The following is a 27,527-nucleotide window of genomic DNA, read 5'->3' as shown; positions in this document are numbered from 1 at the left end:
AATGTAATATATGGGTGTAATAAATCACATACATAAATTATAATGTAACATTATATTGGTATCAAAAATTTGTCGGTTTTTGACTGACTTCAAATATGTAAATCGTATGTTATTTACGCGCCAAATTTAAATCAATTATGTACCAATAAATTATTAATCAATTTCCGGATTAATGTATTGTAAAAATATTAATTACGTTTGCTTGAATACTAAATTATACGTAACATATATGTATAGGTACGACTATGTGTATATTTATATATATATATATATATATATATATATATATATATATATATATATATATATATATATATATATATATATATATATATATATATATATATATATATATATATATATATATATATATATATATATATATATATATATATATATATATATATATATATATATATATAATAAATATATATATAAATATCTAAATAATAATAATAATAATAAAACCCTTATCCGCACCCCAATGGTGCATAGGGCACTGTGTCATATAAACGCAGTGTTATCTTGACCGTTTTACACATGAAGGAAAGCTGATCAGCCCTCCGCTTCAGGTACCAGTCCAGGGTAATATTGAATAAATATGACAGTGAAAAAATCACTAATATTTATTTTACCCCCCTTGGGAATCGAACCCGGGACCTCCAGAACGGTAGCTGAGCATGCTGACCATTACACTACGGAGGCGGACATTTATATATTTATATTTATAAATGTATATATATATATATATATATATATATATATATATATATATATATATATATATATAATTATAATGTGTGTGTGTGTGTGTGTGTTGCTATTACATATAACAGATGGCGCTGCCATTATAACTGACCCAAAAAAGTAATAATAATAATAAATAACAAAAATAAAAAACAAAAATAAATCTCACATTGGTATATAAAAACACGTCCATAATTAAAAGCAATATTCTGTCAAAACATTGAGGTAATCGGTGAATAACTTGAGAACTAGAAGATTTATGACTTTGAACAAAACGGGTGCCGTGGCGTAGTTGAGTAATGCTCGGCTGCGAAACTGCCATCACTGGTTCGAGTCCCGCCAATTGTCAAATCAATGCAAGAAATATTTATTTTTAATTGGTCTGGGTGTTTTCGATGTATTTTTTACAACTACCTTTTAAATCCTTACTTTTCTACCTACAGACAAGCCTAATTTAATACGAGGCTATGATATCCTTAAGGAATTCACCATGTTATTATAATTATAAATATTTATAGCAAGGCGTTGTGTAATCTTACAATTATTCATACACACCTTCAATAAATTATATTATAATGTTATGAATATCCGAACCACCATAACGAGCAACCTGTCTGTGAGTAGTGTCAGTATAACACTAAGCATGACGAAATTATTAAAGAAAACACTTGTTTTTTTACCACTTTAGTTTATTTTATGATGACTAGTTTCGAAAGCTGAACTTCCACCATTTTTTTTAAGAGATATATTTTTGTTCATTTGAAAAATATTTAGTTTATATAAAAAAAATAATTAAACAATCCTTTTCTTCAATGCTTTCATTTCTATTTCATTCATATTTTTGTTTATTTGAAAAATATTTAGTATATTTAATCAAATAATTAAACAATCCTTTTTTTCAATGCTTTCATTTCTTTTTGTCCGCCTCCGTAGTGTAATGATCAGCACGCTCTGCTATCGTTCTGTAGGTCCCGGGTTCGATTCCCAAGGGGCGTAAAATAAATATAAGTGATTTGTTCTATTTATTCAATATTATCCTGGACTGGTACCTGAAGCGGAGAGCTGATCACCTTTCCTTCATGCGTAAACGATCAAGATAACACTGCGTTTATATGACGCAGTGCCCCATGTACCATTGGGGTGCTGATAAGGGTTTTATTATATTTTATTATTATTTCTTCAAAATGCAAAAACAACTCATTCTGTCCTGTAGCGGGTAAATATTTAGTTAAAAAATTTGTGTATTCATAAAATATTGTTCAAAAGGGTACTGTGTCGATTTTTTTATTTATTTAACAAAACGTCTAAGGAATGTATAAGCTTACTATGTCAGCACTATATTAATTGATCTACTGATATCCCATTACTAATGCAAAGTACTTTTATTTGCATACAACACTCATAGTGATGTAAAACGCTTGAAATATATATATATGTATATATATATATATATATATATATATATATATATATATATATATATATATATATATATATATATATATATATATATATATATATATATATATATATATATATATATATATATATATATATATATATATATGTATATATTTATATATATATATATATATATATATATATATATATATATATATATATATATATATATATATATATATATATATATATATATATTTATATATATATATATATATATATATATATATATATATATATATATATATATATATATATATATATATATATATATATATATGTATTAACTATTTATTTTTTACAAAAATGTTTATAAATATAACCACTTACCGAGATTTATATTCCTACCGGTTTCGAGACGTACCCGTCTCTTCGTTAGGACAATCACTACCACAGCATATAAACAATATTACCCTTCACTACCATAGCACTATTTACACACTTAAACAACACAAAATGTTTAACACATGCGATTTTTGGTCGACCCGAAGACCAACATGCACTAAAGGTTTCAGCATAATAGGTACAGTAAAAATTTACATTAGAAAGGTTTTACAATAAAATAATTACACCTGGACTTTAATTAATTCTACAATATTTCCTTGTCCCTACCAACGAGAAGCAACCAAGCATTAACAAAGGTGCGTTGATGGTTTAGACACGTACAACTAAAGAGCAAGGAAAGAACGGTAAAACAAATATACAAGGCGAATGAAGTTGGAAATAGAAGTAGACAAAGACCGAGAAAAAAGCATCATATTTCACATTTATACATACGCGTGGTCAGGTCAGGAGTCAGCACAATCGGAATTAGAGTGTTTGCAAATACAGAGTTGTGTGGCATTCTGTCCTCTCTGGCTACCCTGCAGTAGGTGGCGAGATGGTTGAGTTAGTTAGTGCTAATATCCCGTAATATGTCACATAACAACCAGTTAGATTTAAATGTAATTCGTTAATTATTATTCTGACTTAATTTATTGTTTGTAAGGTTAACGAGACAGTTGTTATTTAAGCCATAAATTATTTTATAAATTACTTAATTATATACTTCGTTTTCATTGAAATTTAAATGCTCCAGTTGATTATAAATCGATAGTCATAGAAATAAATCGTTTATGTATGTTGTGGCTAAATTGTACACAGAGAATTGTACGAAAATTTCAACACACAAAACAATTACAGCAGGACCTCTTTAATCCGTACTTCCACTAATCCGAACACCCACTCATCCCTTAAAAACATGCCTAAAATGGGCTGACCAAGTGGATATTCCTGTACCAGAGAAGATGCTTTTACGTAAATTGCAGATAAAGCTTTTTACTTTTCATTAAATAAGTCTCTACCAACTAAAATATTTGATTTCTTAAAAAAGTTGAATAAGTACGTTTAACATTTCACAATACATACCTTTGAACGGGGCTTATATAAAAATATTTTGATCGTGGTATCGATCGAAGTATCGTGACAATAAGGGTCACCTATCAGGGAAACAGTGAATCATGTCGATACGTTCATTCTTGTAGGCTTCCCAAAAAATGTAGACTAAGATGTCACCTTTTACGCACATATTCATTCGAACAATCGGGTATGTGTTGTCTGATATACTATATATATAAATCAACACCATCTAGTGGCAAAAAACCGCAGAGACTTTGCATATGACCTGTTAATATTATAAAAAAGGCGTAAAACTTATTTTAAAATCATGTTTATATTTCATCCTCTTCTTCTTCTTCTGACGCTCATCCCTACCCAGTAGTGCATAGGGCACTGCATCAAAATTGATGCAATGTTAAGTTGATATTTAATAATATGATGGCATTGCGACCAGTCTTACGATCCAGGGTAATATTAAATAAATGAAAAAAACACGAATATTTATTTTAACTTCTTTGAGAATCCCAGTCCTGGACCACCACTGATATATCCACAGTTAAAATAAAATATAATCAGGTTTAATATAATATAATAAATTAACCTTGCTTACTTCAATATGCATATTAGGTGGGTATGTTAATACATGAATTAATTAATTAATTAAGTGTAGTAAATATTATATAATCCTTCTATAATAATGAATTGTTGCATATGTATTGATAAAAATAAAAAGATTAATGAAAAAACCTGAATTTATCAAGGTGATGACAAATTACATAACAAAATAATACAATAATGAAAGTGCAAAGGTGTGGAGTCGTGGAGGTATGGAGGAATACAATCCATTGCTTTTTTAATAGTTTAAATTAATTATCCTTTGTTTATTGGATTTTTTATCCCAAATCGCATCTCGTGATTTTTGTTTTTAAAGTACAAGATTAATATTTTTATATTTACAGGCATATTTAGGCAGACTATATTACCAGGTAGATTTTTTGTGAATATACTTTTTTATCAATAACCAAAGGTGAAAGAATAAAAAAAAGTAAAGGGGGACAAAGAATTTACCAATATTCTGCTTATCTAAAATTATATTGTTATTTATTTATTATTAATTACTTTTTTGACAGTTATAATGGCAGCGCCATCTGTTATTTGTAATAGCAACACACACGCACACATTATAATTATATATATGAATACACACACACATATATATATATATATATATATATATATATATATATATATATATATATATATATATATATATATATATATATATATATATATATATACATATATATATATATATATATATATATATATATATATATATATATATATTATATATATATATATATATATATATATATATATATATATAATATATATATATATATATATATATATATATATATGTATTTACTTATTTATTTTTTTACAAAAATGTTATAAATATAACCACTCACCGAGATTTATATTTCTACCGGTTTCGAGACGTACCCGTCTCTTCGTTAGGACAATCACTACCACAGCATATAAACAATATTACCCTTCACTACCATAGCACTATTTGCACACTTAAAACTACACAAAATGTTTAATACATGCGATTTTTGGTCGACCCGAAGACCAACATGCACTAAAGGTTTCAGCATAATAGGTACAGTAAAAATTTACACAATCCTAGGTACAAAGGTTAGAATAACAAGTTTTCACAATATTTTGAGTGTGTCCAAATCGTTGTTACCAATTTCAGGGTTTATCTCCACTTCTCCCTCTAAACATCCATTTAATTGTATACTGATTGGAATAGATTGTTTATAATTATTCATTTTCTTCTTGGTACCTACCTTGTAGCCTATTTTTTAAAGAGGAATTAACCTCCTTGTCATGTCGGTTCCTAGCTGTCAATTCATCTCTTTGATCGTCTATCCTGGGTTTGGCAGGTTTGCAGTGCAATGTGGGGAAGTCCGGATGGTTCCATTCTTCTTCATTGTCTTCTTCGTTGCCTTCCCCAACTAACGACATCTTGGATCTCGCATATTTCTCTTATCCTGGTGTTCCTTATTCAATCTCGCAGACTCTTGCCAGATATCGCTCACTCCTTTCAGAACATCATAAATAAAAAAACTTGATTTTTCAGGAGAATGTTTTTAAAGTTTAAAAATATAACACAATGTATTTAAAAAATATATCAAGCCACTTATTGAACTTTTTACTGTGCAACAGATCTTTTTAGGTTAAACCTGAAGGTTTTTTCTCCATTTCAAAAATATTTTGTATATTTAAAAAAAAAAATAAGCAATACCTTTTCTTCAAAATTCAAAAACAACAATTTCTGCCATGTAGCGGGTAAATATTAAGTTAAAAATATGCCGCTTTCGCTGGGATATAGTACATTTTCTGGGCATTCCGAAAACATGCACAACTGAAAATTGACGATTTTTGATTTATGATGTTCTTGAAAGGAGTGAGCGATATGCTCCTTAGAGTCATTATTTCTGACACTCTTAGCATATTTTTTTTAACTATTGCAGTATCTCTCTGCATTCGAATGTTAATTATCAATTATTTATTTTATTGATTGTAAGTGTAAGCGCTATTATAAGAATGTGACAGTGTGTAGGAAATGGTATTTCCTTAATAGAATTATATCAAGGTTACCTGTTTTATCGGAACACATTCCAAACTAATGAACAAAAAAAATACAATTTATTTTTATTCACATTCTCATACATGTACCATACCTCCACCGCGTAATGTGATATTGTTATGCGCAGAAATAACTATTAAAATTCCTACACATGTGTATATTTTTAATAACTCGATAACGGAGCGACTCACCTAGTCCAAAATTTACAGAAACCCGCTAACGGCCAGGACAAACATAATATACTTACTTATATCCAGATCTGGAGTTAATTTGGAGTCTACTATATATATATATATATATATAGATATATATATATATATATATATATATATATATATATATATATATATATATATATATATATATATATATATATATATATATATATATATATATATGTATGTATATATATATATATATATATATATGTTTACATATATATATATATATATATATATATATATATATATATATATATATATATATATATATATATATATATATATATATATATGTATATATATATATATATATATATATATATATATATATATATATATATATAAATGTATATATACATATGTATATATATATATATATATATATATATATATATATATATACATATATATATATATATATATATTATATGTACAATTAGCGTACTCATAAAATACATATTTGTATAAATACCTACATACTGGAACAATATTATATTGTATTGTGTATTGAATTCAGTACGCGACCGGCTTATGAGAGACGGCCAGGACAAACATAATATACTTACTTATATCCAGATCTGGAGTTAATTTGGAGTCTACTATATATATATATAAATATATATATATATATATATATATATATATATATATATATATATATATATATATATATATATATATATATATATATATAGATATATATATATATATATATATATATATATATATATATATATATATATATATATATATATATATATATATATATATAGATATATATATATATACATATATATATATTTATATATATATATATATATATATATATATATATATATATATATATATATATATATATATATATATATATATATATATATATATATATATATATATATATATATATATTTGTATAAATACCTACATACTGGAACAATATTATATTGTATTGTGTATTGAATTCAGTACGCGACCGGCTTATGAGAGACATGAGTCTCCGCGCACATTTTTTTTAAATTAAAAATGCAATTAATTTCTCATGTGTGTGATTATAATCCAGGTTTTGGACCTCACATACTAATAAAAGAGTTTCTGCTCAATAAAAAGCTTCGTTTTATCTCACCAATAGATGTCTCTTGTAAATGCCCAGACTTTTATATTCTTCTTCATCTTTGATGAGATGTCAAAAAACAATGTCGTATAATAAGCCTTAAAATGGTTTGTCTTTGTACAGGCCTCTTATATCGAGGTTCCACTTTACTTTCGATGTGCCTGTAATATATTGTACATATAACATTTATTACATTACATTAAGGACATTTCTGCAATGATAATAATTATATCCAGCCTTTTTAATTATTTCATGCTTTACATAATCCATTTTTTCACGAATGATCTATTTATCTAGTATTACTTGTTTGTAAGCATTTGACTTATCTCGAATCAATTTAGTTTACCATACTAGATTCCGTATAACTTATCCGCATTCAAATACCAATACTATGTGGGACGGGAAAAACGTATCCATCCATTTACATGTATAGGTAATCTAAAATATAATTTAAAGGTGTTGCCACTAGGCAATACCTTTGAATACCAATTATTTACATCAACCTACCTTGTACTTAAGCAAATAAGTACCTAACTTGTTGTTAAGTACCTACTTTGCACTTTTTACGGAACATTTTCCTCATCGCCTTCTTGGAAAAAGGTCGGATTTAACGTTTAACTAGGTTTTAATACTTATGCAAGTGGGTTTTACCAAGTCAGAAAACCTTGGTGTTTATTTTATATATGGTACATTTGCGTTTTTTATCGGTGTGTGTTTAAAATTGGTCCACTTTTTATCATTTTAGACATTATAAAAAAGGTATCAATTTATTAATCATTATGAATAGAAAAAATACAGGTAGAGTTTAACAATTCTACACATATTACCTTTTATGAGTATGAGTTAAGAAATATGATTTCCAGTTGCTTATCTGTATTATTCACTAGACATAAAAATAAAATAAAAAAAGGGAAATTAATGACAAATTTTGAAGCGCCCTTGAGGTAGTACTTTACGAAAATAGTGCTATATAAATGATCAAAATCTATATTTTTTACTAACTTTCTTTAAAAAAGTCGTTACTTTATTCGAAGGTACCACTGTCAGCCATACCGCTAAATCTATCAAATGTGAACTAGCATATTAAAGGAAACCAACAACATTAAATATATACTTATATCTTTAAATATATCGTAGTCGTACAGGAGAAAGTGACCAACTGACAAAACTTAAAATGTTCAGGAGGGCCATTTAAGTCACTTTTGCTTGGCAACAAAATAAACATCAATGCAGTCATTTTATTTATTGTTTCGGCATTAACTTTGTGGTAAGACATGTTACAATGATTTAAGAAAACACTTGTTTTTTACCACTTGAGTTTTATTATAGACTACATGTTTCAGAAGTTAAACTTCCATCATTCAGGTCTGTATAATAACTAAAATATAAAATATAAAATTGTTCTATAAATAAGGAGAGGGGAAAGTAAGGGGAAGGGGTTAGCCAAGGGACAGAGTTTGAAAACAAAGGAAAAATGGAAAGCAAATGTGAAGAATTTTGAAACAATATATTATTTAATTAAAACAATAAATTATTTGAAAATTCAGAAATCCAAAAAAACCTAAATTCTAATAATAATTTATTAAATAATATATTGTTTCAAAATTCTTCACCTTTGCTTTCCATTTTTCCTTTGTTTTCAAACTCTGTCCCTTGACTAACTCCTTCCCCTTACTTTCCCCTCTCCTTATTTATAGAACAATTCATATTTTATATTTTAGTTATTATACAGACCTGAATGATGGAAGTTTAACTTCTGAAACATGAAGTCTATAACAAAACTCAAGTGGTAAAAAACAAATGTTTTCTTTAATCATTGTATCAATCCAGTTAGTCATTTTTACCAAGTCAATATATTATACTTCCAAGTTTAAAATCCTTTTGAATTTTTTCAGGGCAATATGAAACAAGTAAGATATCAAATAGTCAATGATCACGTTTTTGTTAAAAATGCACTTTGTCACTTTCTCCTGTATGACTACGATGTTCTTGTACTTATATCTTAAAAAAATAATGCAAAATGGATGTTCAGTAATGGACAGAATGTAAATGGTTGCAGAAGTGTATTACGTATTTAAGGATATTAGTATATATAAAATATTATTTTAGTGATAAATCATGCCAGCCAAATGCCAGACCTTAAGCCTTGGGTTGCTCAGACACACATCTTCTTTCATATAAAAACGATAGATCTCAAATTGAGACACCCATAATGAACGTTTAACTCCTATTATAGGCAATATGCGTAGCTTGCCGAAAAATTTTCGGGTTTCAGAGCTTTCTCAATTTTATTTTATACGAAATGTATACATTTAATATAATTCAATGTCAGTGTCTTTAAATATCTTAAACGATATAAAAATATCATTTTTAGATTCATTTTACAAAATTGCTTTTCTTTAGTTCTTTGTACAACTTTTTTTATTTTTTTATTATTCTGATATATTTTAACATTATTTACTTAGTAATTGGCGGGAATCGATCACACAACGCCAATAATCTTTTTTCATTCATTCATTTCATTCATTCGAACCCTTATGAACCGCACCCCAATGGTGCATAGGGCACTCCATAATATAAACACAGTGTTATCTTGATCGTTAACACATCTTTTTTTGTTTTGTATTTTGTATTTTGACACACCAAAAATGTTTTCGCATTATTTTGTTTGAAATATATTTCCGGATGTAATTTTTTAACGATTCTTTGTTTGTTTTGTTCACAGATCTTTGCCACCATAAAGAATCACCATGGCCGTTGGGTTGACAAGTAAACTAAAAGAGAAGTTGGAATCCTACTACTCCTCCTATGTGCTGGCCATTGTGTCTATCGGATACATTCTAGGAGAATTGGGGCATTACCTCATAGGTTTGTTTGTCACCTCTATATTATGAAATTTAAATATAATACTATCTGACCTGCAGATGTTGTCCCGCAAAGAGTAGCTTTTTGGTAATGAATGTTGTGATCGTGCTATATTTGCTCCAAAAATCCATATAATTTTAATTAGTAACTCGATCTTCTTCTGTCCGTATCAATGAATTAACAGAGACATTGAATGTTTTTTTAATTTTTGTTTATTTATTTAATATAGTTACATTTTTAAGTACAACATAAAACAATTTCTAAACATTTATACATAAGGCAAACTTATAGTTTTAGATTCGCTGTGCCTCTCCAAAAAAGTGACAGAACTCTTGTGCTTGGAGAGGGACTTACACTCAAGGTTTAATGTTTTATATAATTAATGGTATAATAGTCTTTTTTGAAGATTTATATATAATGGGCATTAATTTTTTTCCTAAGAATTTTTATATCTTCTATTTTTTTAATGTTAATTTACAGCAAAATCGGTATTCAATTTTGTTTCACATTTTCTATGAATTTCGTAACTTAGTTCATAAAACAAAATACTTTGCAAGAGAGGGTCTGTCAGGAAGCCTAGATGCTTCTGTATGAGATCTGTGGGACAGCTTCAAATGTGCGTATCACTTAAGGGTATTTGTCCTTGTCTTGGGCAGCTCTAAACACCGCCTCGACGGTCCTGATCCCCGTTTAATCTCGTATATTACGGAGCCAGGAGATCTGTCTTCTGCCCACACCTTGTCGACCCTCTATTTTGCCTTGATTCGGTGTAATAGCTCGTAATTCTCTCCTCTTAGCACATGCCACAGATAGGACACCTTCCGGACTTTGGTATCAGGTCAGCAACTGTCTATAACTCGATAATGCCGCCATTATTGGGTCCAAAATTTACAGAAACCCGCTTACAGTCTGGACAAACATATCGTAGTTGTAGAGGAGAAAGTGGCCAACTAACAAAACGTAAAATGTTCAGGAGGGGCATTGAAGTTACTTTTGCTTGGCAAGAAAATAAACATCAATGTAGTTAATCATTTATAACATGTCAATATATTACACTACCAAGTTTAAAATCCTTTAGGATTTTTTCAGGGCAATATTAAGCTAGTAAGATATCAAATAGTCAATGATCACGTTTTTGTAAAAAAAAATGTACTTGGTCACTTTCTCCTATATGATTACGATATATTCAACAATATCTCAAGTAAATTGGGCATGTAGTTCTCGATATTAGCGGTACCGAATATATGCACCAACGGATTTATATATCAAAATATAAGAAAAAAAGATATAATAATAAAATAGAAAAAATGAGAGAAAAATTACTTAAATTTAATATGCTGATCTTTATACAGATTTTTTTTAACGATAAATTACCAAAATATTTTAAGGATAAAATAGTCTTAAACAAAAATTGTCTTACTAGAAGTAAGGATAAAATAAGACTGCTATTGTTGAAAAAAAAACAAGTCGCAAAATTGTTTAATGTATAAGGGTTTGAAAATGTAGAATGAGATGCCTGAATGTATGAAGAATGAAAAGAGTATGAAAGAATTTTAAAATAAATGTTTTGTTTACTGTAAGGCGATATAAATATATATAGAGGATGTTAATTTAGTGTAAATAATAGTTTATATTAGTTATAATATAAGCTAACTTAAGAAATAAATAAAATTAAAATAAAATTAAAAAAACTTTAAAAATATACAGGCCAATTCGCCCTACAGCGCCTACAAAAGTTTCACTTCAACAAGTTTAATAATATAATAACAAATCATGTTTGGTTTCTATGACCGTGACCACAAATGACCTCTCAGTGTGTACGGGCTGTGTCACTTCCTGACTGCCGATGAAGCGATCATTACGATATTTTTTGCGCGTCCGCGTCTAGGCGAACACCAAAACACACAAACATAAGAGAAAATAAAACAGTTACACACATTTATTTATTAAAACTTCATGTACAGAAAAGAAATAAGTTAAAGAAATAATACATTGGAGGGCAAAGTACATTGGTGCGCAAAAAATATCGTAATGCTAAAAAACATTATCTTCCAACAAACCAAAAACAGAGTAGTGATATTGGTCAAAACGTTTGATACCATATATAGCTGTTTGCAATCAGAGGGTAGATACTTGAACATAAAAAAAAACATAAATTACAAATTGATGATAATTAGGAAGGCAAAGGAAAAAGGAAGTTTAGGGAAGGAGGTAGAGGGAAAAACTAAGGGAAGAGGTTGGATGGGCAGTTGGGAATCTAATGATGGATAGTAATGTCTCACACATAGTAACACACTATTATAAAACAAATACTTCGACTTCTTCCTGTCTTCATCCCAACTTAACATCTTTGTAGACTGTTGGGATCAGCTCTCCTTGTACTCATGTTGTAGGTTTTTCTGTCATGGACAACATCACCTAGGCCATGCCTTCGAATCATGTTATCTTTCTGCAGCATCCATGAATTATTTGATCTTCCTCTAGATGTCTTTCAAGGAAGATCCGTGGCGATTGTCTGGTTCACAATATGATCAGGTTTTCTGCGTCCTATATGCCCATACCATCTCAATTGCCTTTTTTCTATCTTACTTTTGATGCCTGTTACACGAATGCGTGAGCTCTTTATTTTATCTCTAAGAGACACTCCAGCTGACTATCTAAACCAGTGCTTCTCAACCTGGGTTCGGTGAGTCAGTCTCCCGGGTTCGGCGGAGGTCTCAACGTTTTGGTGTAAACAAATGGCAACGTACCCTGTTATTGCTAAGAAGACTCTGGAGATTTTCATACCGTTTGTTCCAACATATATTTGCGAGCAATCCTTTTCGAGGATGCTGGATTTCAAAAACCGATGAAAAGTAACAGGCTTTGTTGCGAAAATGACACTAGAGTGGCACTTGCCATGGTAAAGCCGCGCATGCATGAGGTCTCTGAAAGGTAATGCAGAAGTCACACTGATTTGCACTAAATATTCATTATTGTTTTCATGTGAAAATCATGTTATAATGATTTAGTTCTTGGTTTTTTTATGGTTTTGCTCATTTTGTACACCTTTGTATAAAATATGTACCTATGTTTTGAATATGAAGAAATCTTATTTTTTTTCCAATTAAGGCTTCGGTGAACGCGCATATGAAACTCGTGGGGTTCGGTATCTCCAATAGGTTAAGAACCACTGATTTAAACATTCGCATTTAAGCATTTTAGTTGCCTAGAGTAGGTGTTATACATCGTCCAACATTTGGAGTCATAATGGAGTGCGACTCTGACAATAAAAGTCAGACAACAAAACAAAACAATTTTTTTCTAACTGATCTGCTACTCTGATCAAAAAAATCCTACGTTTTTCTACCATTAAAATAAATATTTTGGTTCCCTAATTTTGGGACACTCTGTCTGGCGATTCGTATGACCATGTTAATTAAGATTAACTGTATTTATCTGAAATATTTTTTGGTAGAATATACTTGGGTGATAGAGAAATCAGTGATTAAAATTATACCTGCGCCGGGCCAGACATTGTGGCCCACGGAGCTGCCTACTAGAATCATACGGGCCAGAATGTCTGGCCCACGGAGTGGTAAGAGTTAATAAGACTTTGGCATTGTCTTGTTGTCATCTGTAACGGGAATGTTCTCAAATAATGACTAGCGGATTGTCTCAAGTTCGCGAGCAAGGTCATCTTGATTAGGTCATTCGATTAGTGTTATCTAATTACAAAACGTGAGCACTCAATGGAGAGAAAATGCGTTGAATAGCTAGCCAGGTATTCGCTTTGTTCTATTTTATTGTTTAAGGCCTGGATCTTGGGCGTTCAAATTACAAAGCTCTCGGGGCCAGACGTGTACATACTTTTTTTTAGAATATACTCGTACATATATTGGAATTTGACTTTTTTTTAGAAAATATATTGAAAAAATATTTTTGTAAAATATTTTAACTCCTTAACTTTATTTTTGATTAAAATTTTACTCAGTAAAATTTCACTAAGTAAAATTTATAGTGGTATTTATTAAATAAATTTTTATTGTGCAAAATTTATTGCGGTATTTACTAATTAAAATTTTACTAAGTAAAATTTACAGTGGTATTTACTAAGTAAAAATTTAATTAAAAATGGATAGGTTTTACCACAAAGTGACTGCCAAATCAATTAATGAAATCCTTACCTTTCAAAAAAAAATTCTTTTCAAAACCATATATTTATTTCGAAAAAACCTAATATTTTCAATACAAAAATGGTGTTTCAAGAAAAAAATTCAATCACGACAAATATTACCTGAGTTTAGAGAAAATTAAGTTGCGATTTATTGTGTATTGCACCAATGGGAAAAAATTGGAACAGTTAGATAATTTTCCATACATATTTGGGAAGTATGTATTCTAGGGATGAAAAGGTTGATATTTATACTGAAAGAAGAGTGAATGCTGGGAACAGAGTGAATGGGACACTGAATTCAGTTGTATATCAAATATAATGAAACCCTATCAGCGAAAGCTAAACTGGCAATGCACAATGCAGTCCTGAATCCAACCCTAATATATGGAAGTGGAGCATGGAGAACACCAGCCTACGACAGGTCCTAAGGCCTGTAAATACCCAGACTTCCATATTATTCATCATCTATGTTGAGATGTCAAAAATGTAAAAATAAACCCTGAAGAAAAGTGGAGAAACCCAGATTTGTGAACAAGGATTTGGACACATCCAAAATGGTGAAGAATTTGACTGTTGGTGTTGTCAATCATGGGTAGAATGATTAATGTTACAATGCATAAAAAGTAATCAATGAATAAACTTCTTCATCTACCCTGAGACATCTATGCAACCTTTAGAAATAGTTTTATATTGTTTCAGGAACTACTTCTAAAGTGACAGCTGTAGATCTAAAATATGGAGACATTGCCTGCCAATTCAATGCCACAGATTTGTTTTACACATCTCAAGTACCAGTACAATGCCTAGCTGCCAATTCCAGCGAAATGTAAGTATTACAGATGCTATGACAGCTTCGAAAAGCTGCCAAAAGACCAATTGGCCACACCCCAAACCCAAAGTCCTAAAGAGGGACACCAAGCAGACTCAAGCTATTTTAGAAAACCTCATAAGAGATTTTAAAAGTCTGTTACAGAAAAATAACGAAGTAGTCATTTCGTCATGGGCTTGATTCCCGACAAGGTAAAAATGAAGATTTTTTTGTTTGTTTGGTTGATACAAGAAGTAAATTTAAATAAAAATAAATCAAATTTAAATTAAAAGTATATTATCGTGTCAATATATCAGATAAGCATTATCAATAAAATTAAGAAAGGTGTGTTGAGATGGTTTGGACACGTGGAACGAATGAGTGAGGCGAATGTAGTTGGGAAAAGGAGCAGAGGAACACCGAAGAAAACTTGTCATGATCAGGTTTGTTGAATATTTGAAAGCGTTTAGGTTAGGAGTTGAATTAATCGGTCGGCATGTATGTATGAATGTGGAAGAAACGAACAATGTTTGAAAAGACAAGTTTGGTATTCTATTATCTCTGAGTTTTTTGTTGTTTAGTTAGTTATTTTTTTATAATTATGTGATTAATATCTTGGATATATAGTGTTTTCGTGGTTAGTTAGTTTATTTCATATAATTTCGTGATTAATATCTTGGATATATAGTGTTTTCGTGGTTAGTTAGTTAGTTTCATATAATTTTTTGGTATTATCTCGTAGACTTGTCAGATATACTCCTCAGCCTTAGAGTCTTCAATTTTGACACTCTTAGCGCATTTTTTTTGTTATTGTGGTGTCCGCTTTGGATTCTAATGTTTATTATTAATTACTTATTTTATTGATTCTATACGTTGAATATTTTGTTTATTAAAAGCATTGTTAACATTGTGGAATGGTAATATAATACTCTCCGTATCATTCATACTTTTAAAGTGGTATTACAAGAACTGAACAATGAATGATAAGGAGAGTGTTGTATATGTTAGACCTTAATTCGTGAACATGAATGTTTCTTGCAGATGTGAGAGCTTGGAGCTTAATGGTACAAAATACTGCGAATGGAACTACAATGGACTCGGGATAGATTATCAAGTCCTCGCAGGTCCTGCCTACATGGCCGTCTTCACTGTGGTGGGAGTCATCCTCGGAGTGGTTGCAGACAAGTGTGTATTTCATTTATTTTTATTTCATCATACACATACAGTGCAAGCTCGCTAAACAGAGTCATTCGGACTAAGGAATCGTTCGGATTACTGAGTGTTTTGAGAAAAATGAGAGAGAAAAAAGAAATTATGATCCATGAAAATGCTCTTTATTTTACATTTTTATTTAGATACAAAATAATTTTTTCATATTTTTTATTTTACCAATTCAATTATTTCATTAATTGTTTCAGCAGTCACTTTGCGGTAATTAATATCTATCCATTTTTTATTTAAGTTTTACTTGATAAATACCACTATTTCTTAAAATCATTGTGACGTCATTTTCTAACACCGTATGGGCGATTGTCCACTACCCGGAATTTGTCGTAGTCGTAGTCGCTTTCATTTTTCAAAACCGGAATGTCAGACGGTAAAATTCCGGGTAGTGCACAAACGCCCTATATGTACGATATTGAAAATGATCCGGAATGCATTGAAACACATGTCACAATAGATTTTAAGAAATAGTAGTATTTACCAAGTAAAAATTAGAAATAATAATAATATTTTTGCTTAAAAATCAGATATCTTCTTTTGAACCAACGAATCTAACTTGTATTCAAGGGCTAAATCATACATCGTCTCAAAACCATCAAATCCTCAGTGTTCTGGATGACCTCTTCCAGATATTGATATTTTCAATTGGCGTTTTAAAACTTTCAAGCTCAGATTACATTGCGGCATGGAAGTCTAGGTATTTACAGGGCTAAGTGAAATTTTGCTAATGTCATAGTCAATTCTATCCATGAATGACAACCACACTATTCAACTTTTTAGAACTAGATACTTATGACACAGTACATATGACTTCACAACAGACATCTATGTTGAATTGAGAAAGCGTTTATGTAGACGAGACCCTTTTATTTGTATGCATGATCCGAACCCTGGATTATTTTTACAAACTTGAAAACGCCTGAAAACATGATTTTTAATTTTATATAAAAATAAAACTGTAAAAATACTTCCTCAGCGGAGAAAACCCAGATTGGTGAACAAGTATTTGGACACACTCAAAATGTTGTGAATTATTTCCGATGTTATTTATTTCAGATATAATCGCGTGAAGGTCCTGTCAGTGTGCACACTAGTATTCTCTATCGCTATCATCCTCATGGGGTCCGTGGAGGAGTACTGGCATCTCGTCGTTCTTCGGATGATCATGGCCGCTGGGTAAAACACCTTTTTAAATTTCATTTGCAATCTTATATTATATTTTTGATTTATTCATTTCATGACACAAATAAAATACAATATTGTGTCCTAGCTGGGTGTTTCCATACCAAGGGCATGTTTTACAATTACATACAGTGGAACCTCTCATAACGTGTAATTCACATTATGAGCAAAAAAAAATTTAAAATGTTGCACCCTTAACGAGTTTCATAGAAACGGCAAGTCCCTTTTTCACGACATTCACTTGTGAGCCGGGACTTCCGTGCCAGTCAAAACAAAAAATGTTTCGCTTAAAGAGTAATATTCTGGAATGAATTATGCTCGTTATAAGAGGTTCCACTGTATATGTATAATATCATTTATAATCTAAATAAATTAAAATGTTTTATGTTTGTTTGTTCAAAATGTCCGCCTCCGTAGTGTAATGGTCAGCACGTTCGGCTACCGTTCTGGAGGACCCGGGTTCGATTCCCAGGGGGGGTAAGAATAAATATGAGTGATTTTTTCAATGTAATATTTATTCAATACTACCCTGGACTGGTACTCGAAGCGGAGGGCTGATCACCTTTCCTTCATGTGTAAACGATCAAGATAACACTGCGTTTATATGACGCAGTGCCCTATGCACCATTGGGGTGCGGATAAGGGTTTTATTATTTATTATTATTATTGTTCAAAATAATAAATCTTCTAAGGCTGTTCTGCTTAAAGGAAATTATATATAAAGACCTCCATATTCTTCTTCATCTAAGTTGAGATGTCAAAAAATATTTTTACAATTAATTATTGAAACGATGGACGTTTCATCTCAAGTTAAGACACCAATGATCTCAAACAAAATTGTTGATTTGCAGAGAGTCTGGCTGCAACCCTCTAGCTACTGGGATCTTGTCTGACATCTTCCCCGCTAACAAGAGGGCCTTGGTGCTGTCCATCTTCAACTGGGGCATCTACGGCGGGTACGGAATCGCCTTCCCAGTCGGCAGATACGTCCCGGACATCAACGCGTGGGGCCTGGTGATTATATTTCACTTTACTATGCCGATGTCAGCTCACGAAACTCATTCAGGCAACTTGAAAGGGGGCGAATTACAAAATATCTTCAATATACAAATTAGCCTTTCCCGTACTGATCATGCAAAAATAACACGTGATCCGAAGAGGGTTACCAAAAGACCACATATTGTATGGAAATCGTAGTACGCAGCTTGCAAAAGTATGTACCGAGTCGTAGGTGACGTCCGTCCTAACGCGCCTTCAGGCAGTGACTGATACCACCATCCGATAAGCGAGAGGCCGGAAATGGAATCTAACGAAAGCCAAGTAGTCTAGCTGTCTCACTCTCTTGTATGGACAGCCACATTTATTGGAGTGAAAGAAATAATATGTCAGTAGCAGACAAAAAATTAGTAAAAGTAAAAAAGTAGGTAGATCTCGCTGTACTGAATGATTATACTTTTTACCGTGAAACATTTGGAAATTATAAAAATAAAAAGGGGAAATTTTTCCTTAATACTATTTTAAAGAAGTTATAAAATAAAAATAAAAAATATTATATATGGGGGGTTTCAATCCCTCTGTTTCAATCCAGCTAGGTTTATTTTCAATTGGTCTGGGTGTTTGTGGTGCATTTTTCACATTAACCTTCCCTATCCTTACTATCCTGCCAGCGTACAGGCTTCTAAAAACATAGGGTTTGAAAAATATGTAAAAACTTCTACGCGCAGACAAGCCTTTAAAAGTAGAGGCTTTGCGGGTTATTCGTTTTAATTAAAATTAAAAAAAGTTAATTTAAGATTCACTTTTGACTACATTTTGTTGATGATCGCCTTATTGTTCCAGAGCTGGCGTGTGTCCTACTACGGCGCCGGCATAGTGGGTCTGGTCCTGGCTGCGCTGACGTACTTCACACTGCGGGAGCCCCCGCGCCAGGCCATCGGCGAGGAGAGCGCGCGCGGCACGGGCGGCGGCGCCCCGGGGGCCCACCCCGGCGCGGCAGCCCTGCAGGGCGCACCGCCCGCCAAGGAGGAAGTCTCCATCTGGAAGGTGCTCATCCAGCCGAGGATCGTGCTGCTCTGCATAGCGGCCTCCATCAGGCACTGCGGTCAGTTGTTGCTCGACTCAAGATGTTTATCCATGTTGTAGTAGCGTGGTGCGCTGTGTGACAGGGCGCTAATACCAGCCCTTTATTGTCTCCTCAAAAGGGCGCTTACAAATAAAAAGGCACTTACTTCATTATGGATGCAGTTTATTAGTATTTGGTTTTACAATAACTAAACGATAAAAGTCTAAAGCTGTTTATTTAAGAATATAAATAACTGAATCTAGTCTTATCTAACAGTTAAAGAATAAGTGTCAGGTTGCGGACTCTTGAGTCAGAGTTTCTAGGTTCAAGCTCATCTACCACAATTTGATACCTATTTTTAAAAATGAACCGCTTTAAGCTCACAGAAATAGTATAAAATTAAAGTACTAAAACACACCTCTCTTAATAAATAATAAAGCACTAATAATAATAATTGTTTTTCTAGGTGGTATGTGCTTCGCTTACAACGCTGATCTCTACTATCGAGATTATTTCCCTGATGTTGATCTAGGATGGTGGTTGTTTGCCGTTACCGTAGGAATCGGATCCATCGGCGTGGTTGTAGGAGGAGTAGTATCGGATAAGTAAGTATAAAAATAAAAATAATAAATTTAAATAATCTATATGGCGCCATTTTCGTAAAAGACTACCCCAAAGGCGCTTCACTGTAATTGAATTGGGGAAAAGGAGATGATTTAGCAAACTAATTTTTTTTTTTTTTATACATCATCTTTCTACGCTATATTAGCCTTCCACTATGCCTTGTAATATAATGGGAAATCACTTTTTATTTCTCTCCCCTAATGAAATATCCAAAGTATTTTTTTTTCTTTATAGTGTCTATAATTTATCTTTTTTTTCCCATGCATCTTTAAAAACATTAATTTGGAACTTTTTTCAACCCATGATATTTTGAACATTATTCTATGACACCCCATCTCCAGTGCTCAAAGCTATTTTGTGGTAATAATAATAATTTTGGATAATTCATATAGCGCCATTTTTGTAAAATACTACCTCAAGGGCGCTTTATTTGACTGAATTGAGGAAAAAAAATAGTGAAATTGATTAAGCAAACAAATGTGTTTTTTTCTTAAGATCTCACTCTCACTATTTCTAACTACTGGTGGAAGAGCATTCCACGCCATCAGTCCCGCAACAGCAAAGGCAAGCTTGCCAAATATAGCGTGTTAGTTGCGATCTGGTAAGATCACTTTACCCATAGCAGTTGTTGTAGTCGATCGTAGCACAAGACATCTATCAACCAATTCATCAGGAATACACAGCCCTTTTATAATATGATACTCTAGAGCTATATTTTGTATTGATTTGTACATGAGCAGACTCTTTTGGGAAAGCGTAACCAGTGTAGTTGGTGAAGTAGTGGAGTGATATTACTGTATCCACATCATCACTTTTAAATGTAGCGTCAAATGAATTTTTATCAACTTGGCAATGTTTCATTTGTGTAACATTTCATAATAGTTTAAAACAAACAAAAGAAAACTTTTGTGACTTTTATTATGTCTATCAATTGAAATTTCCATTATTCTTCACAAACATATTATGAGTATTACAATACAACTTAAGAGCTTTATGGTAAAGAATTGTAAACATAGATTGTATTTTTTTCTATGTTATTATTATTTAATATGTAAATGTATGACTTTTTTAAACATAGCTAATATTAAAACTACAGAAGGCATTTTAGTCAAAATGTTTACCATTTCAGAAAGCAAACAAACAATTTAATCAACATTCTTACAACAATAACAAAAAACCTATATTTGCATTGCAAAATAAAGCTAGAATTGTATATTTAAAAATAAAAATAAGAACATTGCATTGAAACTGGTGTAATAATAGATTCTATTTATGCCGTGAATTTATTGAAATTAACAATGCATTGTGTATCGAATCAGTTCCGGATCTTTGCAAGTCATTATCAAAAAAACTCCTTAAAACATGACACAGTTTTAAAGGGTTAAAAAAAAGAGCTACTCTATTTGTTTTTATTTATGAGATACATGTAACAAATCAATTTCACCCTTGATATTATATTGAGGAACCAAACTTCATTTACTGAACACATTGTTGTCGGGCAGTTTTTTCATCAGCCCAGACCTTCATTATACTCAGATGCATTGTCGCCCGACCCTCGGTATACTAATCACAAGTAACCACTAACCCAAAACCGATCTGTATAATGTTTTTGACATCTCTCACGCTATACCAAAAGTAAGCAATTATAATATATATAATAAAACCCATATCCGCACCCCAATGGTGCATAGGGCACTGTGTCTTATAAACGCAGTGTTATCATGATCGTTTACACATGAAGGAAAGGTGATCAGCCCTCCGCTTCAGGTACCAGTACAGGGTAATATTGAATAAATATGACAGTGAAACAATCACTTATATTTATTTTACCCCCCTTGGGAATCGAACCCGGGACCTCCAGAACGGTAGCCGAGCGCGCTGACCATTACACTACGAAGGCGGAGGCTTATTAGGAGAAGTAATTTTGATAATTGATATTTATCCCCCTCAGAAAAATTCATATGTAAGAAATGTGTGTGAAATATTCAAAGGAACATAAAACCTATTAAATGTGTAAGTCCACTAACAAATTCATTCTCGCCAGACAATGAATTTGTTAACAGACCACTGTGCATCTTGTAACATTATTTAAATTTGGTAAAGATATGTGCTAAATGTCATGTCCCTTTCAGATTTGTGGCTAAGATGGGTATCCGCTCCAGAGTAGCAGTACTGGCTATTTCCCAGCTGATTTCAACTCTTCCCGCATTTGGTTCCGTCGCCTTCGGTCCCCTCTGGGCCATGATCACTCTGGCTATTTCATATTTCTTCGGTAAGTACCCATAACATGATGTGAAGTACCCAACCTGTAAAGCAACCTATCTGCTCATAATGTAGAGTACCCAACCTCAATATAATGTTAAGTACCCAACCTTAGCGTAATGTGAAGTAATCTACCTCAACATAAAGTAAAATACCCAACCTTAACATAATGTGAAGTATCCAAACTTAACATATTGTAAAGTACCGGACCTTTACGTAATGTAAACTGTCTCTTTTCGAAGAAGCTCTCATCATCAATTTTCTGTATGTGTTAATTACATTAAAAAAAAAATTTAATCTATGAATATTTGAAAATAAGTATTCGAGTTAGGGACTAAAAATACAACTTTATTTTTTGGTTTGTATACATATTATAATGCATTGAAATCTTCAATGATTATTAGGATTTTTATAATAAATATTACAACGTTAAAAAAACTGATATAAAAACTGCTCATAGTTTTTATTTTAAATTTTCATGTTTCAATAATGCTTCAAAAATCTGAAACATAAATGGTAAAAAAAATATGTTTTTCAAATAAATCATGCATATTTTCTTTTCATAAGTGTTTTATGTACAAAGGGGAGTACCAAGGAACAATCATACTTTCATAGAAATCCTGCTTCTGTATTTGTATGAAGAATAATATAATCTTTTTATTGCAGCTGAAATGTGGTTTGGAATAGTGTTTGCCATTCTGGTAGAGATAGTTCCTCTGGGAGTCCGCTCCACTACCGTCGGCATCTTCCTGTTTGTGATGAACAACATCGGAGGCAATCTTCCTATTGTTGTAGAGCCTGTCTCCAAGGCCATTGGCTACAGAGAGTCACTCATGATCTTCTACGCTGGCTTCTACGGCATCAGTGAGTTATTCATCTTTTTATCCATTTATTCAAATACCCTTTCCGACTTCAATGTCGATCAGAAATACAGTAGAAGCTGGTTATAATGCATATTTTATAATGCGCATTCAGATAAACTATGGGTCTTTTTTTGCTATTTTTGTTTTAAGGTGTCAAGCGTAAAAAACTCATACAAGCACTGCAAGGGAAATTAAAATAGACCTTAAAAGAAATAAAGGTTTAAGTTTTCAATATGAGGAGTCAGTTGATATTCCAACATAGCAAGAGGCAGTGCAAGGATTAAACACTGCTGTTGGATGGCTAAAGGCATAACAAAATTTAGATCCAATGAAAATCATGCAGTTAGTTTCCATGAAAAATTATTTTCTCAAAAAAAGATCCTTTAAAAAAAAACGAGATTGATACTGATTTTGTTTTCAAAGTCATGTTGCGTAATGATTTTTATTTATATTTTATAAAAACCTTTAAAAATAACAAAGAAAATTTTGGATAATTCATTTGATCGGTGATCATATAACACAGGTTAGATATGCCATCCGCAAACTTGTGTTTTAACTGACTTTTACTGTATTTTAAAAATTACTTTAATATTCCTAGACAGGTAGGTTTTCGTTATGATTACACAGAAGACTTAAAGAAGAAATCTTCTTAAGTAATTTAGTAACTTATAGTAATTTCCTACTTTTTCTTGTTACAGGTTCCATTATTTTCCTGTTCACAATGTTCCTGATGGATGGCCCTCAACCGACGCCCGACAAAGTTAACAAAATGGAAGCTGTAGGTCACGACAACTCGGCATTTGCTCCTGAGGATCCCCGAGCCATCAGATTGTCAGAAACTAGCCGACTGTAGTCAACACACATTAAAATGAGCATTTTCTTTAAAATTAAAACGATGTTGGTGTGAGTTCTCATTCCAAACCAAATGTTTAAGTCCAGAGTGTAAAGTTTGATGTATAAGGTGACTAGGTATTTTTAAAATACTTATCATTTTTCTGCGATGTATGTTGTTCAATATTCAAAATAAAATTATGTGACAGGAATAAGTTTATATTCCAGAGATGTATTTGTGAGCAAACCAGAGATACTTTTCATGAATATAAACATGCTACATTCAGCACCTTTGTAAATTGTAAAAACACTATGACTCTACAGTCTTTTGTATAAAAAATGAATGTATGTCACATAGTTTTCCTTTACCTGGAATGTAACACTAAACTTATATATTGACATGCCCCACGTAAAGTGCTCTAACTACATTTTTGTCAATTTTGAGATATTTGGTGTATGTTATCAACTGACCATTATCTACAAATATAAACAAACAAAAAAATATAAAAAATAAATTACGCCTAGTTTTCAGGCGTATAAGACGCTATCTACATCGAATTTTCGAAATGAACTGAACTCCTAAAACGCTAACTACTTAATTTTGACAAAGCATAAAGTTTTAAAACGATTGAATACATTATTTTATCGTGTTTTTGAATGTATAATACTAGTTTAAAATTTCAGATAAAACCGTTAATTAATAAAAATAAAAAATACGTTGAAAAAATCTTCTAAGCTCTCTCTTGTAAAGTAACAGATTTGCAGATAAAGTACTTTACGTAGGGGCTGTGGATATGTTAGACTCATCGCTGATGTTATTATAAGAAAATCAGATAAAAAAATTAGATACTAGAGGCTGAAGACATCATATTGGAGTATCATCGTCAGATTTAACCTTCGTTCAGTAAATGACATCATGAAACAGGGTGCACTGAAAGATTCTACCATGAATACTATGATATCTGGTCATCTTGTCAATCAGTCAATGTGATTTTATCTTCAGTGCCTACTTCTGACTGGTTTTATATGAAAGAGGATGAATGACATACTATAATAATTAAGTGTATTAAAAATACTGTCCAGAATATGTGTCTCAATATCTCTCAAACATAATTTTACAGAATCTGGTAGTTCTATAAGTGATTTTGTGTGATATATTTGTTGAGTTTTGTATGTGGATTAGTGCAGTTTCAATATTGCAAATAAGAGGTCTATAATACATATTTTTATATATTTTTCTTTAAATATTTCAACTCATTTTGTACATAAAACACAACAACAACAAAAATATGTATGATTTTTTTTTTACCATTTTATTTATATAATCCGGTACATAGAAATAAGTAGTCTTAAGAAATATTTTTATGAATGCAGTATTCGAACAAATGATTATTACTTTTATAAAAGATACAATTTAAAATAAATTGTAAGAAATAAAAACAGTTTTTACTACTTTATTTTACTTATAATATTAACACATTGTTGTCAGGTGGTTTTTCATCAACCCCAACCCTAATTATACTCAGACAGTCTGCTACCCGATCCTCAGTATACTAATCACAAGTAACCACAAACCCAATTCTGATCTGTACAATGTATTTTGGTGTCTCTCGCGCTTTACAAAAAAATAATAATAATAAACCCTTATCTGCACCCCAATGGTGAATAGGGCACTGCGTCATATAAACGCAGTGTTATCTTGATCGTTTACACATGAAAGAAAGGTGATCAGCCCTCCACTTCAGGTAATATTGAATAAATATGACAGTGAAAAATCACTTATATTTATTGACCCCCTCTGGGAATCGAACCCGGGACCTCCAGAACGGTAGCCAAGCGTGCTGACCATTACACTACGGAGGCGAACAAGCGCTTTACAAAAGGTAAGCAAATTGAACGCTTATAAGCGTCTCCGGTTCTCTACCAACAGTATGTAAAAGACGCTTTTAAGCATTCCCCGCAAACAATGTGTTATTGACAGAATATAAAAAAATACCCATGCTTTCGACAGATGTCAGTCACTCTAAGTGATAATTCGTAAGTATATCCCAACCATTGATAAGCAAAATTTCGAAGTGTAAATATTAGATATTGTTTCTTTCGAAGCAATGTTGCGAATAGCAGAGGATGCCAAAGAGGCGTGTGTGATTAAAATACCCATGGCTAAAATAGGACACCAATGTACCAAATACAGTGGTAAAAGTGTTAAAAGAAGTCAGTATTATACAGTAATACCCCACTTAACGCCACCCCTATTTACACTGTTTCGCTATAACATTATTTAATTATAAAAAGTTCGGTTCAGGGATTCGTTAAGGAACCGAAAAATGCAATCTTTTACTCAGGGATTTCCTAATATTTATTTGGTCACATGTATGGAGTGTCAACTTCCAATTAATTTATACCGTTTCGGTCATGTGTAAGCTGTGTACATTCCCAATAAGTTTATATATGTACATATTGATGTACATACATATGTACAGTATTGACTGTTTTGTCATTTAAAACGCATTACTTTTTGCATATAAAATCGTGATAATTGAACACTGCGTACAAAAATGGCAGACATTCATGCAAGAAAGTGTATCAAAGGAGCGCAAAAAAGACTAAGTATTTCAACTAATGTATGTTGAAAACAAACCCCACTTTGCGCAGGTGATCTGTGCCAGCAAAATGGCGCGCTAAACTAATCAGCGCTGCAGTAGTGTTTTATATTTTTTATATAATCAAGCATCAATGATTAGGGTAGAAACCAGATTTTTTTTTGTTTTTAAGGAATAACCCGCAAAGCCTCTATTAGAGTCTTGTCTGCAGGTAGGATAGTAAGGATAGGGAAGGTCAATGTGAAAAATACATCACAAACACCCAGACCAATTGAAAATAAATTTTTCTTGAATTTATTTTCCAATTGGCGGAAATCGAACCTGTGACGCCAGTTTCGCAGTCGAGCGTCTACCCAACTACGCCATGGCACCTGTCAATTCCGCTACAGCGCATTCTGTTGTGTACTGCCGGTTCAGCTTTTGCTGATAAGCTATAATCTATTTACAAATAGAAATAATAACACTAGACAC

At 31.6% G+C, this 27,527-nt stretch overlaps 1 protein-coding gene across 1 annotated transcript in view; it reads left to right on the top strand.

Moving 5' to 3' along the window:
• LOC148304664 (uncharacterized) overlaps positions 1 to 27,441 on the top strand; it is a 58,934-nt gene extending 31,493 nt beyond the window's left edge. The window contains exons 2-11 of the mRNA XM_088267963.1: positions 10,302 to 10,444; positions 15,297 to 15,423; positions 16,447 to 16,590; positions 17,686 to 17,805; positions 18,663 to 18,825; positions 19,651 to 19,912; positions 20,340 to 20,478; positions 22,630 to 22,769; positions 23,426 to 23,623; positions 24,321 to 27,441. Of these exons, the coding sequence (XP_088124089.1) occupies positions 10,327 to 10,444; positions 15,297 to 15,423; positions 16,447 to 16,590; positions 17,686 to 17,805; positions 18,663 to 18,825; positions 19,651 to 19,912; positions 20,340 to 20,478; positions 22,630 to 22,769; positions 23,426 to 23,623; positions 24,321 to 24,475 (1,566 nt within the window). The 5' untranslated portion in view covers positions 10,302 to 10,326 and the 3' untranslated portion in view covers positions 24,476 to 27,441. The remainder of the gene's footprint in view (positions 1 to 10,301; positions 10,445 to 15,296; positions 15,424 to 16,446; positions 16,591 to 17,685; positions 17,806 to 18,662; positions 18,826 to 19,650; positions 19,913 to 20,339; positions 20,479 to 22,629; positions 22,770 to 23,425; positions 23,624 to 24,320) is intronic.
• Positions 27,442 to 27,527: the final 86 nt, after the last annotated feature.

This window comes from Brachycentrus maculatus, unplaced genomic scaffold (assembly GCF_059751285.1).
Source record: "Brachycentrus maculatus isolate JH-2025_06_01 unplaced genomic scaffold, ASM5975128v1 h1tg000310l, whole genome shotgun sequence".
NCBI lineage: Eukaryota > Metazoa > Arthropoda > Insecta > Trichoptera > Brachycentridae > Brachycentrus > Brachycentrus maculatus.
The sequence above is the reverse complement of the archived record's forward strand: the minus strand, read 5'-3'. Positions and strand labels throughout refer to the sequence as shown.